The sequence below is a fragment of the Myotis nattereri genome (genome assembly GCF_964212035.1).
Source record: "Myotis nattereri genome assembly, chromosome: 4".
Lineage (NCBI taxonomy): Eukaryota > Metazoa > Chordata > Mammalia > Chiroptera > Vespertilionidae > Myotis > Myotis nattereri.
In genome coordinates, this window is record NC_138079.1 from 88,443,791 (window position 1) to 88,461,051 (window position 17,261).

Genomic DNA, 17,261 nt, shown 5'->3' on the forward strand with positions numbered 1-17,261 from the left:
GAAGGTTAGATGACCTGCGACATGCAGTGCGTTTAGAACAGAGCCTGGCGCTTCGCTGCGGTGACTATGGTGATGGGGCCGGTGCTGCCTCAGAATGAATAAGAGGCTTTCCGGTGTGCAGAGCAGAGGGCGAGAGCCTTAGGGAGCAGCGTGGACGACGTGAGAAGCTGGGAAATGTTGCCCGCCTCAGGAAGGGGCCAGGTCGGTCCCCTGCGCGGTGGTGTTCATGGTTATTTCTGGCGGCTCTTTAGGTCTGGAGTCCAGACGACCCAGCTCCCCGCTCATCGATATTAAACCCATCGAGTTTGGCGTCTTCAGCGCCAAGAAGGAGCCCATCCAGCCCTCGGTGCTCAGACGGACCTATACCCCCGACGACTATTTCAGAAAGTTCGAGCCGCGGCTGTACTCCCTCGACTCCAGCAGCGACGATGTGGACTTCCTGACGGACGAGGAGATCTTGTCCAAGTACCAGCTGGGCATGCTGCACTTCAGCACCCAGTACGACCTGCTGCACAACCACCTGACGGTGCGGGTGATCGAGGCGCGGGACCTGCCGCCGCCCATCGCCCAGGACGGCTCGCGCCAGGACATGGCGCACTCCAACCCCTACGTCAAGATCTGCCTCCTGCCGGACCAGAAGAACTCCAAGCAGACGGGCGTCAAACGCAAGACCCAGAAGCCCGTGTTCGAGGAGCGCTACACCTTCGAGATCCCCTTCCTCGAGGCGCAGAGGAGGACCCTGCTCCTCACCGTGCTGGATTTCGACAAGTTCTCCCGCCACTGCGTCATCGGGAAGGTGTCCGTGCCTCTGTGCGAGGTGGACCTGGTGAAAGGCGGGCACTGGTGGAAGGCGCTGATCCCCAGTTCCCAGGTAAGGAGGGAGGGGGGGGGAGGGGGGGCGGGGGGTACCGTGCCTTCTTCTGGGAGTTTGTGGTTGATCTGTTATGAGGATTTTTATTTTAAAATATCGTTTTGAGCCTTAAAACATTTTATTTTGAAATAATTCTCTACTTACAAGAACTTGCAAACACAGAAGGGAGTTCCCATGTACCCTTCACCCAGCAACCCCCCCCCCCCCCCCCCCCCCGTGATAAATCTTACACGACCAGAGTACATTCGCACTGGGAAGTGATGGTGGCAGCTAACCTGCAGGCTTTCTCAGTCTGCACCAGTTTTTACATGCACTGCTGTGTGTGTGTGTGTGTGTGTGTGTGTGTGTGTGTGTAGGCCTATGAAATTGTATCACATGTATGGATGCATGTAACCACCACCACCCTGGGACTCTCCAGTCATTGATGGCGTGTTATTTAATCAGGAGAGCGATTAGCCTGGGTAGGAAGCTATCAGTCATGTTGACTTTCCCAAATTGATTTGGGAAAAATAAAATGAGGGCTGAAGAACAGGATGATAGATGGATGTTTTGCAGGCAAATTGTGAGATCCCAGCCCAGGAACATGCAATTGGCTGCTTCAGAAGCCACCCATGGACCAAGCTCTGTGCCTAATGGTGGTTAGAGTCCCCGCCCGCCCCGCCCCCCCTCGCTTGGACACTCTGTGGACTGGAGGACGACAGTGCTCCCACTGGGGGTGCAGCATGTGCTGGGAGCCCGAGGGAAGGAAAAGCCCGGCCCGGGGAGGCCGGCCCAGCCCCCCTGTGCTGCGGACAGCAGTCCTGTATAACAGGCGGGATTATTTTGCATCAAACACACCGAGGTGCTTCTCGAAGCTGAGCTCTATGGCCAGGGATTTAATGGTCCAGCACCACAGGTGTAGGGTACAGATGCTGGACATGAGGACTGGAGGGGCTGCCCCACTGCCAGCGTGTCCGTGTCTGTGCGCATCCTCCGAGATAGGAGGATTGTTCATCTCTTAGTTTGGATTCCTCAAGAAGAAGACCCTGAGGCAAGGGAGGTCGTTTATTAGGGTTGTGCACTGGAGGGAACACCAGGAGGAACGGGAAAGGTACATAAAGGGCGCATTTGGGGGCTGGTACCACTGTGGGTGACTGGAATGGCAACTTGCTGGGAAAACTGGGAGCCAGCATTGAACGTGCCTGAGGGTCTTTCTGCCTGACCGGCAGGGGAGCTAACGTTTTTATACACTAACTGTTACCGGCTATTGGGTGAGGGCTGCTGGGAGAGGAGGAGGTTTATTTCCTGGCCTTTCTGGACTGTTACACTGTCAGATGAAGAGACCTTTGACATCCACAGATGCTGGCCCATGTGCACTGACGTGGTCACGGCCAAGAGATGGTGGGCAAGGTGTTGATAGCGTCTGCTACAATCCTAAGCCCTCCATGTCACGGGATCCGAATGTATTGGGTGCTCTCCATGTATCCTCCTCAGTATTTGATATCACTGGGTTTTCAACTGTCAAAAAAGTTACAGTTGAAAGAGGGAAACCCCCCCCTCAACAAAATAATTTCTTCATGGCCAAGCTCCATTGCTGACATCAGTGGAAGGTCCCGGAGATGCAGAGAATCTTGCCTCCTTTAGGTCTTGGCTGAAATATCACCTTTTCAGCAAAGCCCTCCTGGCATATCTGCCCTAGTTTGGTTCTCCTGAATGCTGAGGTCAAGGCGAGGACCTGGGTACAGGTATATTTCGGAGGCGATCCCAGGAAGAAGGCGTGAGGGGCAAGCAGGACACAGGAAGGAGGGGACGTCAGTAGTCAGTGGTGGTTTTGAAAGTCTCCATTCTGTCTGCTGGCGCGTGGACACTGGCCAGGGGGCTCCCTCGGAAGGGCTGGGCGGGAGAGAGCGGAGACCAGGTGCGCCGGTATCGGCCGGAGCTGAGTCCACATCGAGCAGGACTATGGGAGCATCTGTAGCTGACACCAGAGGCCGCATTCGCTGCACCGCCCTGTTCATGTGGCTGCCTCCACCTTGGGTCCAACTTACCCCTCCCCTTGCTTTATTTTTCTCCATGGCGCTTACCATCATCCCACAGAGCATGCGTTTTAGGGCCTGTCTTCCATGCTGGCAGGTAAACCCCACGAGGGCAGAGGTGGTGTCTGTTTTGTTCCCCTGCACCGAGAACAGCGCCCGACGTGAGGTGGTGCTCAGTGGGATTTGCTGGGTGAATGAAGGATAGAAGGAAGGATTTCTTTTTTCCTTCTTCCTCCTTCCCTCTCGCACCCCTTCACCTCCCTCTGTCCCTTCTTTTCTCCCATTTTTCCTTTCTTCTTCCTTCTTCCTTTTCTTGTCACACGAAGAAAGGCTCATGGGAACTCGGAGGGAAGAAGGGACTCAGGCTTGCTCAGCCTTTATGCTCTTGAGAGCACAGGCCAGTCGTCTGCGGCTGGGTTTCCCTGAGCAGAGCCGAGACAGGAATTTGGGTGTGGATTAGCTTCCTAGGGCTACTGGGACTAAGCACCACACATCGGGTGGCTTAAAACTCAGAAATGGATCTTCTCACAGTCTGGGCGCTAGGAGTCAAAGATTAAGGTGTTGGCAGGGCTGTGCTCCGGGGAACCTGTAGGGAATCCTTCTGCCTCTCTCTGGCTTCTGGCGGTTGCTGGCTGTCCGTGTTTCCTGGCTTGAAGCTGCATCAGTCCGTATCTGCCTCCGTCATCACATGATGTTCTCTGTGTGTGTGTCTGTCTCTTCTCTTCTCATAAGGACACCAGTCCTATTGGATTAGAGACCCACCCTGCTCCGCTATGACCTCATCTTAAATAATCACATCTTCAGTGACTCTGTTTCCAAATAAGGTCACATTCTGAGGCACTGGGGGTTAAGACGTCAATATATCTTTGGGCAGGGGCGGGGGGGTGAGGGTGGGGGTGGGTGCGGGGGTTATAATTCAGCCCAAAACAAGAAGCAGAGAAAACCCTGCAGGGGGGGAGTGAAACCATCTAGGTAAAGGGTGACAGCTGAGGGGCAGTGGGGCGGAGGGCACGGCATGGCATCAAGTGAGGCCTGGCCTACACCTGATCTGTGCTGGGGAGGGGACTCTGGACTGTGGTGCGCTGCAGTGCTCCTCCGTCAGACAAGCAAGTCAGTCTGGCTGCGAATCAGACCAGGAAATCGGATTTTCAGTCGGGTGGCCATGGGCCTACCTAAAGCTCCTGCACTATAAGCAGGGGTTCTGAACCAGGGGCACGTCTGTGTCTCAGGACATTTGGCAGCGCTGGGAGACATTCTGGGTTTGGTGGATGGAGGTGCTACCGACACCTGCTGGGTGGAGACCAGGGATGCTGCCGCCCATCCTGCAATGCACAGGGCAGCCCCACCACACAGAATGATCCGAGCAGAAATGCTCGTAGTGCCGAGACAGGGTGTGGAAGCCTGCTGGGGAAGCATGGGGGAACAGAGGTTGGGGGAACGGCAGCAGGATCCGCCCTGACGGGCAAGCTGAGAGCAGGGCTGGTCCCTGAAAGGTGCGGAGGGTTTTTCAGGGAGAGACCGTTGTTGGGGGGGAGCCAAGGATGGAGGGGTGAGGAGCAGATCTCCAGGTTGCTGCTTTGCTTTTCATTCCATATGTGGGAAAGGAGATATTGGTTCTAAACAAAAATCCACATCAAGTAAAACAGGCCTGCACTGGAGACGGCAACCAGAATCCTCGCGCAGTGCGCTGAGGCCATCGCTGACTGTCGTGGGAGGCCAGCATCTGCCTTCACCAACACGCTTCGTTGGTGGGTTGAATGGAAGGGGAAGATGCAGTTGTGTAGTGGGGTGGAAGCCACAACTCTGCAGTTTCTCATTTCCAACCTGACTTCATGGTGCCCAGGGTCTGAGTGCCTCTTAGTATCTAGTTCTCATTTGCCGGGGTCCAACCCCAGCGGGTCCAGGGGTCCCCAAAGGTGTAGACGGAGTTGGCGAAGAAGGAATGACACGGAGACAGCGTTCAGTTGATCAGCAGCCTAGCCAGGATCTCCAGCCAAGTTCTGGTCTCGATCTCCAGAGAGGTTCTGCTTAGGATCTCCAGCCAGGTTCTGTGTCCATGGTCTCTTGCAAGGTTCTCCAGCCAGGTTCTGTAGCCATGTTCCCTCGCTAGGTTCTCCAGCCAGGTTCTGTCCAGGTTCTCCAGCCAGGTTCAGTCACCAGGTTCTAGTCAGGTTCTCTTGCCAATTTCTGTAGTCAGGTTCAGTCCAGGATCTTTTGCCATGTTCTCTCCAGTGAAGTTCTTCTGTCTCTAGTGAACGTTCTGTGTAGGTTCTGTGCCTAGGTTTTCTCTCTCTCTCTCTCTCTCTCTCTCTCTCTCTCTCTCTCTCTCTCTCTCTTTCTCTGTCTCCTAAGTTCTGTCTGCTGTTGTCTTGTTTCAACTGTATTTATACCAGTTGATTCCAATCCTATCAATCTCTATTCCAAAGGTTAGGGCGTTTCTTATCTCCATTCCAGGGAGTAAAGATTATGTAGCTTAAGCATGATTATTCATAGTTGAAGTGATTAATTTCCCACCTGGCACTTAGTTAAGAGGTTTTATTCCCTCCCTAACTTCAGGGGAAAATCCCTACCTGGGGAAACAACCTTTCTCAGAGAGGCGACCTTGGTTAAAACACATAGTGCCAAGAAGGTGAGCAAACATATTAAGAACAGTATGCCATATATGCCAGGTCCCTTGAAACAGCAAGCATGGACCGGCTCCCGGCAAATTCCCCCTTTTTTATTTTTTAAAAGCGGGCATTAAAAAGAAAAACCCCAAATGCTCTCTTGTATCCATTTTAAGAGTAGGATTGGCGGTTTCCGCTATTACCTGAGTCCTGATCTATCACCCCAGGGAGAGCTTGCCAATCCTGCACTTTCCCGGGGTGGAAAGGCTGCAGTGGGGTTAAGGATAAGGCTCCTTGGGCCTACCTTCTCCCATGCCTCTACATTTACCTTTCGGGCACCTTTCCTTCTTCAGAAAAGCATGGACGTATTTCTTGTATAAAATGTTCCATCTGACTGGGAGTAACCTTAATTCCTCTGCTAGCAAGCATATGTGTTAAAAGATCAATACAGAGTCTTATATCTTTAGACTCAGTATGGCACATCTTCTTAATCTAAGAATCAATACAGAGTCTTCTTTCTTTGGACTCAGTATGGCACATCTTCTCAATCTAAGAATCAGTACAGAGTCTTCTTTCTTTGGACTCAGTATGGCACATCTTCTCAATCTGAGTTCTATACTATCCACCTTCTTACCCTACTTATCCTCTGTAGGGGGGTCTGCAGTACCCTGGTGGAGTCCTATCTGTCCCGAGTGTGGGGTTCTCAATGGGGGGGGGGGGGGCTTACCTAGGGGAATCCTGTTCCAGGAGTTCCCAAAGGTGTGGACGGAGTCGGCGAAGACTATCCACCCTCTTCCTACGGTGGAGTCCTATCCGTCCCGAGTGTGGGGCGCTTACCTAGGGGTCCCTGTTCGGGTGCCAGATGCCGGGGTCCAACCCCAGCGGGTCCAGGGGTCCCCAAAGGTGTAGACGGAGTTGGCGAAGAAGGAATGACATGGAGACAGCGTTCAGTTGATCAGCAGCCTAGCCAGGATCTCCAGCCAAGTTCTGGTCTCGATCTCCAGAGAGGTTCTGCTTAGGATCTCCAGCCAGGTTCTGTGTCCATGGTCTCTTGCAAGGTTCTCCAGCCAGGTTCTCCAGGTTCTCCAGCCAGGTTCTGTAGCCATGTTCCCTCGCTAGGTTCTCCAGCCAGGTTCTGTCCAGGTTCTCCAGCCAGGTTCAGTCACCAGGTTCTAGTCAGGTTCTCTTGCCAATTTCTGTAGTCAGGTTCAGTCCAGGATCTTTTGCCATGTTCTCTCCAGTGAAGTTCTTCTGTCTCTAGTGAACGTTCTGTGTAGGTTCTGTGCCTAGGTTCTCTCTCTCTCTCTCTCTCTCTCTCTCTCTCTTTCTCTGTCTCCTAAGTTCTGTCTGCTGTTGTCTTGTTTCAACTGTATTTATACCAGTTGATTCCAATCCTATCAATCTCTATTCCAAAGGTTAGGGCGTTTCTTATCTCCATTCCAGGGAGTAAAGATTATGTAGCTTAAGCATGATTATTCATAGTTGAAGTGATTAATTTCCCACCTGGCACTTAGTTAAGAGGTTTTATTCCCTCCCTAACTTCAGGGGAAAATCCCTACCTGGGGAAACAACCTTTCTCAGAGAGGCGACCTTGGTTAAAACACATAGTGCCAAGAAGGTGAGCAAACATATTAAGAACAGTATGCCATATATGCCAGGTCCCTTGAAACAGCAAGCATGGACCGGCTCCCGGCACTCATTCTCTGCCTTGGAGAGCCCATGGCTGGGTGGCTGCTGGGTCTCACAGAGAGGCATCCTTGGCTCACAGTAGGGTGTCCCAGACGTCTTGTGCCTTTCAACATTGTGTCTTTGATCTTAGCATTCAAGAACTTAGCAACTAATGGAGCTACGGCATATTTTTTGGTCTCACTGATAAGGTTTGATTAAAAGATAATGGAAATAAAGACAAGGAAACAGGAAGTGTGCTGGGTGATTGTCATAGCTGTCAGGTTACACTGGTCACTGAAAAAAATTCTGCTCATCCAAGTGGCCTGGAGTGAATTGATGCTTTGGCCATTTAGAGGTGAAATCCATGTAGGTGCAACTCTTTTTTTAAAAAAAAATTAATAATTGTGGTAAAATATACATAAAACTTACTATGTTACCAATGTTTAAGTGTATAGTTTAGTGGTATTAAGTACATTCACATTGTTGTGCAACCAACACCCCATCCATCTCCAGAACTCTTTTTATCCTGCGAAACTGCAACCCATTCCTCCAGCCCCTGGCAAACAACATTCTACTTTGTGTCTCGATGAATTTGAGTCCTTTAGGTACCTCATATAAATGGAATCATACAATAGTTGTCTTTTTGTTACTGGCTTGTTTCACTTAGTATGACGTCCCCAGGGTTCATCCGTATTGTAACATGTGGCAGGAGTGCCTTCCTTTCAGAGGCTGATTCATATTCCATTATGTGTACAGACCACGTTTTGTTTGTCCATTCATGCATCCATCGATGGGCACTTGGGTTGTTGCCACCGTTTTGGTTATTGTGAGCAATGCTGCTCTGAGCGTGGGTGTACAGGTATTTCTTCAACTCTTTTTTGAACCAGAACCATATCCAGGATGAAGGCAGCTCATTTTCTGTTGAGATCGTGGCTTTGGGCAAGGGGGGTAGAGAGAGTAAACGCCCCGTGGACCTGCGGGAACCTCACAGAGCATTAGGAAGGACCAGAGTGCTGTTTCAGCCCTTTCACGTTCACTTGTGACTGGAGTCACGCAGCCTTGTGGGCCTGGGTTCACGCGTGTCAGGTAGAGACAGCAGCCCTGTCTTCCCTCCCTGGCCGTGCATCTGTGGAGATACACAGCCTTCTCCGGAGAAAGTAGTGTCTGGGAGTGAAAGCCCCTCAAATTGGGGACAATAATAATATATTGTACGTAATAAATATACAATGAAATCATTATAGGTGTAAAAATATTGATTTATTTAGTCAATAAATATTTGTTAGGTGCTTATCCTTAGGAGCCCCAAGGCCTGGGGCTACTAATACAGTGTACGTCAGTGAGTGTCTTCTGTGAACCGAGCAGCGTTCTAAAGGATGTACATGTGTTAACTCGTTTATCCTCACAAGGACCCCTTTACAAAGTGGGCAGCTGGACAGAGAGGAGTTAAGTAACTTGTCCTCTCTACTAGTGGTGGAACTGAGGCTATTTGGCTTAAAAAAATGATGTTCCATAACCAAGACATTAGACCGGTTCTCTGCAGCAAGCAGAACAAAGCTTCCTGCCCTCGGGGAGCGTACATTTTAGTAGAGGGAGGTATGCAGCAAACAAAGGTGTTAACAGATAATGCCGTGTTGGCGTTGTCTATGCCGAGAGGAAAACAGAGCAGGAGAGGGATGCTGGGTGGGGAGAGGGGGGAAGCTATTTAGATGGGTGAGGACATGACATTTTAGTAGAGAGCTGGATGGAATGAGGGAGTAAGCCTGGAGGCTGTTAGGAGAAGACCATTCCAAACAGTGAGTGAAGCGGTGCAAAGGCCCTGAGGCAGGAGCTGGCGTGGCATGTTGACAGTGGGAGTAGAGTGAGTAAGGGGAAAGGCAGCAGGAGATGAGGTGGACTTGGTATAAAAGGTCGTTTCTCATTGATCTTGTCGGCTGAGATAAAGACTTGACATTTATTCCTAAGTGTAATAGGAAGCCTGGAAAGTTTTGAAAAGGAGGGGTACCCTGGAGAGAAGTCACTGGGGGACACATTCAGAGACAAGGTATTTATATCTAAAATATATAAAAAACTCCAACACCACTGACCCACACTGGCCAGGGCCAACAACTCAAAGATAAAAAACACACCCTGATTTAAAAATGGACAACAGTTATGAACTGATGCTTCACAAATGAAGACACATAACAAATTGTCTGTAAGCACATGGAAAGGTGCTCAGCATCATTAGCTATCAGGGAAATGCAGATTAGCCAGTTAACTGGCACGATATTTTGAATTTAATTTTTTTTTTTTATTGATTTTTTACAGAGAAGAAGAGAGAGGGATAGAGAGTTAGAAACATCGATGAGAGAGAAACATCGATCAGCTGCCTCCTGCACGCCCCCCAGTAGGGATGTGCCCGCAACCGAGGTACATGCCCTTGACCGGAATCGAACCTGGGACCCTTTAGTCCGCAGGCCGACGCTCTATCCACTGAGCCAAACCGGTTCGGCTTGAATTTAATTTAAAAAGGCCCGCCGCTTGCGTCTATACGCTGATGTCGGACAAATGGTTAAAACCACAGTGAGATACTACTTCACAGCCAACCCCCAGAATGTCTAAAATGACAAAGGTTGAAACACCGAATGTTGGTAAGGATGTGGAGCAACTGGAACTCACATTGCTGTGGGGGTATAATGTGGCATAACCACTTAGGAACTGTAAGTTCTAGTAGTTTCTTGTAAAACTCAACATTTATCTGTCCTATGATCTAGGTATTTATGTAAGAGAAATGAAAACGTTATGTCTGCACAAAAACTTGCACACAAATATTCACAGCAACTTTGCGCATAATGGCCCCAAACTAGAAATTGCCAGGTGCCCATCAACAGGATAAAGGCTAACAAACGATGGTTTATTTGTATAATGGAACATTATTCAGCAATAAGAAGGAAAAAAGTACTGATACACACAGCATGGCAGACTGTCACAAACAGTATGATAAGTAGAAGCCAGCCACAAGAGAGCACATATATACGATTGCATTTATATGAAGTTCAAGAATTGTCGAAACTAATCTATAGTGAAAAAAATCAGAACCGTGATTATGACTGGGGGAGTGAGAAAGGGGATTGACTGGGAAGGGGCAGGAGGGACATTTCTGTTCTACCTCTCCATAGAGCTTTGGTTTATGCATTAGTCAAACTCGCCTACGACACTTAAGGTTCATGTATTTCATTGTATGTAAATTTTATCTGGGGGAAAAAAAGAGCCATACACAAATATTAAACTCTGGTTAAAGATATGCCTGCTGAAGTGTTTAGGGGGAAGCGCCCTATGTTTGCAGGTTACTTTAAAATGCATTCTAAAAAGATCACTAGATATGTGATAAAGCAAACAACAGCATATTTAAAAAATGTTTTAGGGTTTATTCATATGAATCGTTCATTGTAGAATCGTGGTGGTGTGTACAGAGGGATTCACTGTACAGTTCTTTCAGCTTTCCTGTATTTGACAATGTTCGTGATAAAATGTTGGGGAGCAAAAGAGAGAAAGACGCAGAGCCACCAATTAGGAGCCATTTGCTGTGGTCTCCAGGCTGGAGGTGGTAGCCTGGACCCAGGTGTCAGGTGCAGGTGCACAGGTGGTCAGCTTGGGAGACAGTGTGAAGGCAGAACCCCGGATGCCTTAGACATTGAACTCAAGCTTCAGGATCATCCAGGAGCTGTGACCACGGGCTTCCCAGACCCTTGCCTCGAAGATTCCAATTTCCTAAGTCTTGGGCGAATCTGCACTTTAACGAATGCGCTGGCAGATTGTAATGCAGGCACACCGTGGACGTCATTCTGAGAAACACCAGGTGGCCGGCGGAAGGCAGAAAGGGTTTGGCTGTTTGAGCAGGACAGGTGCGTGGGACACGTGACTCCCCCACTCACGGTGGGCTGTTATGATGGTTGGATGATGGCTGCCTGAGTGCCCAATATAGGCTGCCCTTAGGATGATGGTTGATGGAGCCATCCAGAAAAGGAGCAGTCTCGGGTTAAGTGCCCTTAGGAATTCTTTGGGGATAATTCTGAGTCACGTGGGGTGTGTCTTTGATGGCCAAGCCAGATTTATCACTGAGGAGGAATATTTGATTTGAGCCCAGAAGAAGAAAATGTGTTTAGTCAAAAGTGATATTTGCACACCGGGATGCTGGATATTTATGTTTCAGAAAATCGCTTTAACCTGAGATTTGCTCAGTCCAAAGGAACGCCTTTTGGACCTTGGATGCTTAGAATTGAGGGCCCTGTGGCTTAGGAAGTGAAGCCTGTGCTTGCTGCCTTTGCCAAGATTCAGAGATGGTAGCAATAAATGTGTTCTGGCACTCACCACCTACCACCTGTGGGGCTGGGGCAGAACTCACGTTACCCTCCCAGATGGATAGTAATGGCACCTGCATCCTATAAATCAGGACCCCAAGGCTCAGAGAGGTTAGGGAACTTACCCAGGGTTGCACAGATAGAATGGGGACTTGAATCTGAGGCTGTCTTCATGCCCACACCCATAACTTCTATGAAGTAATCTGCTTAGGAAAAAGTCCTGCCAGTGGGTGCGGGCTGCCCTGGTGCCGGGAGTGTGTCCCATGGCCTCTTACTATAAGGATCCCTTCGCCAGGGGAGCAGCCAGCCTTGAGGATGGGCCCTGGTCAGATGGCCCAAACCCAGCTACCTTCTCTGGGCCTCACTGATCCGTGGGAAGGTCACCTGTCGTCCTAGGTTGGGCACCTCTAGAAACAGACCCTGAGGCCAAGTATTTTATTTGGGGTGGGGGGGGTGGGGGGGTGGCGATGCCAAGAAAAAGCAGAAGGGAAGGGGGAATGAGACCTATACTAAAAGGCATGTTATCGGCAAGTTACCACAGTGGGCAGCTGCATGGTGATCCTCCTGGGACTGTTTAGTAGCCTGAGGGCTGAGGTCACTGGGGTGTTTATTCACCAGCTCTAAGCAGGCACAGGTTGAAGGATGCTTCCAGAAGCCCTTAATTCCCCGGGCTCCTCTGGCTTGCCTCATGGACACAGGAAGAAAGGACTCTGGTGGCCATAGAGACTCCTCAAGATGAGAGATGCAGGGCTAGCAATAGGGAGCTTATGGTCTCTCGCAGTGATGCGGTCAGGCTGGGGCGGAGGGCAGTGGGGGGCCCTTCAGCACCCCTACACTTACCCCTTCTCTCCGCTGGCCAGCCTATGTCCATTTTCCTTTCCTCTGGTCGGGAAGGTGCTAAGCAGATGAGCAAAAACCCCTGGCTAGGCAGATGCCCATAGAGAAGAGAGCGGCAGTCACCCCTTCCTGGAGAAGAATCTGACCTTTGAGTGACTCGGCAGTCGTTTCTCTCAGCTTTTGCTGGATGGTCAGGGACACTCCCCAATTCTCCCCACTCATCCAGTGCCTCCCCGTCTGCCCCCTGTCTGCTTCTAGAGGCAGGGAATGAGGATGGTGTGAACACTGCAGGACCCAGTCTCTACCCTTTAAAAAATTGCAGAGGGCTGCCCCAGTTGTTGCTGGCTCCTTGGTACCTCTCCCTCGTCCCTAGCTTTGGGCTCAGGCAGCCAGTTCTGGGGTCAGCTAGAAAAGTTCCCCTCTGTCCTGTCAACACACAGCTAAAGGCTTAGGCAGACACTCCATAACTTCAGCTTTTGTCATTATTTATTCTCAGTATCTTTGGCAGGGAACTCGGTAGATGGTTTTGGACTGAATAAATATCATTATATTAAAAAATATTCTCTTTAAATTTACACTGACCAGCTTCACCCTTTACTGGCTGCGTGAACTTGGGTCCACCTCCTCACCTGTAAGCTAGGGATAATAATGCATATGCACGGGGAGTTGGGTGGGCATAGGAAGATAACAATAATGATAGACAACTCCGGCATAACACTCACTGAGTGCCAGGCACGATGGCTGGATGGTGATGTTGTATTAACAGCTTATTTTAATCATTACCTCATTTTAATCATCATCTCATTTTACACATGGGGAAACTGAGGCACGCATTAACTAACATGTACAAGACCACAGGACTGAGGTCTGAATCCAGGCTGTCCAACTCTAGACATCGCCTCTTGATAAACCAAGGTTAGTTAAGTGGGCAAAGTACGTGGTGTGTAATCATACACTGAGCACAGGGTGACTGGGAGCTGAGGCCCCGGGAGGTTGGGGGAGGGCCTGGGGAGGGAGGGCACCAAAAGAGGGAGGTGAGGTTGGGAGCAACTGAGATGGAGGAATTGGCATTAGAATACTATTTGCCTTTCAATATAGACTACTTTGGTTTTAGCCATGCCCCAGGCAGATGAAGATAGAAGGGATTTAGGATATTTTTTAAAAGGAAAAATTGTAGATAATTCTGGTTGCCCAGTGTTAGATGCTGATTGGGCCTAGTACCTGGAAACTGCCTGAGTGACTCATGCTCTTGGCCTCTCTTGGCTGCATTTTGTATTTTGAGGTCATTCACCACCTGGTACCATAGCAGGCAGGGCCCTTGACAAGGCAAACATCAGTGTTTTGTTTTCTGGGTTGTTGTTTTTTTAAATGAGAATCTCTCTTTAACTTGCCGTGGGCTGCTGTCAGCCTTGATCCTCTTGGCAGAATCCTGGCCTCTGTTAAAAGGGTTTCCTGCCCAGGTTTTGGTGAATAGCTGTGTTTGGGCAACACCGTGCAGTCGCCTGGGCTCAGGCGGGAACCTTGCAAGGCAGCATTAACTGGAAGTTTTATTTCATGTGCTCCTTCTTGTTTTACTTCTCCTGAAATAGAAACAGAGTTTACATGTCAGTCCTCAACATGAGCTTTTAATTTCTAGTTATAATGCGAAGTAGAGGAGGAACCAGAAATGATTTGGACCAACCCTATTTTATAGAGGAGAAAACTACAGCCCAGAGAAGTTGAGTGACTTGTCCAAGATTACACAGCCTTCAGGGACAGAAATGAGACTAGAGACTTCCAGGCAGGGGGTCTTGCCACTGTGCCACACAGCTTTGCCCCCCCTCAAGGGAAGGGATCTGTTGTGGCAAGAGCACAAGCTCTGGAGTCATACAGACCTGGGTTCAGGTCCCAGCTTTGCCACCCTCTAGAGGTGGGGGCCCAGGAGAGGTAACTTACCATCTCTAAGCCTCAGTTTCTTCCTCTGTAGAATGGGGATTCTGTGCTAGAGCTAGCTTAGACTGGCTCATAGAGCCCATTTTTATTTTATTTTATTTTTTTAGGATGGGTGGCGAATGTGGCACCAAATCTCTTTATTTTAATATATTTTACTGATTTCAAAGAGAAAGGGAGAGGGAGAGGGAGAGAGAAGAGATAGAAACATCAATGATGAGAGAGAATCACTGATGGGCTGCGTCCTGCATGCTCCCTACTGAGGATCCAGCCCGCAACCCAGGCATATGCCCTTTGACCGGAATTGAACCTGGGACCCTTCAGTCCACAGGCCGAAGCTCTATCCACTGAGCCCAACCAGCTAGGGCATAGAGCCCATTTTAAAATTTTCAGGTATTTTCCAAGCTGCTGAGTTCACATTGCTAGCTTGAAATCAGCCTTTGTGTATGAAATTGGCAAATGAGAGCCTTTCCCCCCTGGAGAGTTAAACACTTACCAGCATATCACTGATCATGGAAGTACTAACTTCAGAGCGTTTTCCTGGGCCGCCAGAGGGCTAGTTCACATGAGGCTCCAAGCACATAACCTGTCACATGCATACAGTGGTGCCTATGGAGGTCAAGAGCATGGCCCATATCCTCAAGCAACAGTCAGCCCAACCACTTCGTGAGGTGTGACCTAGGGCAGTTATTCAATGTGACAGTACCGGGGGCTCCAGTCGTAGGGGGTCATCTTAGAATTTGGTCTCCCTACCCGCCATGGGAGAGGACTCTGCTTGGCTGATTTGGTCATATGGCCATTTCTGAGCCAATCACCTGGCCAGGGAGAGGAGGGCCATACTCCAGCCGGGGAGGTCAAATGCCTAGGGTGAGCCCCACCCAGACCACTCCAAAGAGGTTCTGATATCAGAAGAAGGGGGCAGAGGCTCTGAAGAGACAAAACGTGCGATTTTTCATAACAGGGAGGGCTTCTGAGGGCAACAGATGTAAGAAAGGTTAAGTAGCTACAAGGGATGCCCTGTGCTTTTCTTTCTTTCCTTCTAAGTCAGTCAGTTGATATATTAGACTCTCACCACATGCCAGTCCCTGGACTAGGTAAGAGGTTGGGCTTTGAAGACTGACAGACTCTAGTTCGAATCCTGACTTGACCCTTAAATTCATTCATTCCATAAATAGTGACTGAGCACGTAGGCAGAGCAGTAGTGTTGTCACAGGGGACACTCGCTGTGTGGCCTTAGTAATGTTAGTTGACCTATCCCAGCCTCAGTTTACTCTGGGGGGAAGTGAGGACAAACGTCAAATAGCATAGTTGTCAAGAGGGCACAAACTGGAGTCTGACTCCAAAAGTTCATACCCCGTAAACTGTTTTTACTCATAACACTTCTGACACCAAATGTGTGGGGTTTTCCTCCACACCAACAAATTCTCCATTTCTACGGACACTAACTGGGTGTCCTGCCGTGCAGTTCAATTCTAACACTAACTGCCTGGAGTTAGCTCACACCAACAGGGAGTGGGCTCAGTCCCAGAAGACTGCCCCAGTTCATAAGCCAATTGCAAGTCCCAGGTTGTCACTCATTCTTATGATCAAATCAGGGGTTTTTGTGACCTCTTTCTCAGGTTCTAGAACTTGCTAGAATGGCTCACATAACTCAGCAAGGCACTTTACTTACTACTATCAGTTTATAATAAGGGCTACAACTCAGGAACAGCCAAATAGAAGAGATGCATAGGGCAAGGTATTGGGGGGATGGGAGCAGACTTCCCCTTCTCTCTTCAGAAGCTCTCTAAGTCCTGTTTTAAAGGATTTTTTATGGAAGTTTCATTATGTAGGCATGGTTAATTAAATCATTGTTCATTGGTAATGATTCAGCTTTCAGCTCCTCTCTCTTCCAAGAAGATGGGGGTTGGGTCTGAGAGTTCCAACCCTCTATCATGCCTTTGTCTTTCTGGTAACCAGCCACCATTCTGACATTATCCAGAAACCTCCAGCCACCAGTAATCTCATTAGCATACAGAAGATACTCTTACCACTCCAGAGGTTCCAAGGCTTTTAGGAGCTGTGTACCTGGAATTGAGGACATAAACCAAATGTAGATTTCTTATTGTATCTTCCCCTGGCTCTGCTACCTGCTTTCTGTGTGATGTCAGGCATGTGCCTTAAAACTTCCAGTGTCTCTTTTACTCATATGTACAATGAGTATAATAATAGGTTTGCTCTCAGAGGGTTATAATGAAGATTAAATGAAAAAATAAAGGAAAGCACTCAGAACTCTGTGCCTGTCAGAATGTACTCTTAGTAATGTTGGTTGTCATCACCATTATCACCATTATCAGCAGCAGCAGCAGCATCACTGTCGTCATAATATCATCATCATCATCAATATCATCATCATCAATGCCATCATCAACATCATCATCATCATCAACATCATCAACACGGTGATCGTTGTCATTGACACTATCATCATCATCACCATCAGCAGCAGCAGCACCATCTTAATCATCATTAACATCATCATTAACATAATCAAAATCATTATCAACACCATTATAATCATCATCAATATAATCATTAACACCATGATTAACATCACCATCAGCAGCAGCACCATCTAGTTATCGTCAACATTATCGTCATCATCACAGTTATCATCAATGCCATAATGTTCATCATCATCAAGATGGTCATTAACACCATGATCAGCAGCAGCAGCAGCACCATAATCATCATCAACGTCATCACAATCATTATCATCAATACCATCATGGTGATCATCATCATCATCATAACAATCATCATCAACATCATTGTAATCGTTATCATCCTCATCCTCATCACCATTATAATCAGCAACATCTGCAGCATCAGCAGCATCAACACTATCATCAAAATCAGCAGCAGCATCATCAATACCATCATTGACATCATCAATACCAAAGAGTTCTCTTGAGAATTGAATGGGATAATGCATGCCATATGCTCATCCTCATGT

The 17,261-nt window shown here is 48.7% G+C and overlaps 1 protein-coding gene across 6 annotated transcripts in view; it reads left to right on the forward strand.

Moving 5' to 3' along the window:
* Nucleotides 1-17,261, forward strand: part of SYT17 (synaptotagmin 17) — a 74,865-nt gene that overhangs the window by 12,784 nt on the left and 44,820 nt on the right. For all 6 annotated transcript variants that reach the window (XM_081089845.1, XM_081089849.1, XM_081089847.1 and 3 more), the window contains one exon: nt 252-871. In XM_081089845.1, coding sequence (XP_080945971.1) covers nt 252-871 — 620 coding nt within the window. The remainder of the gene's footprint in view (nt 1-251; nt 872-17,261) is intronic.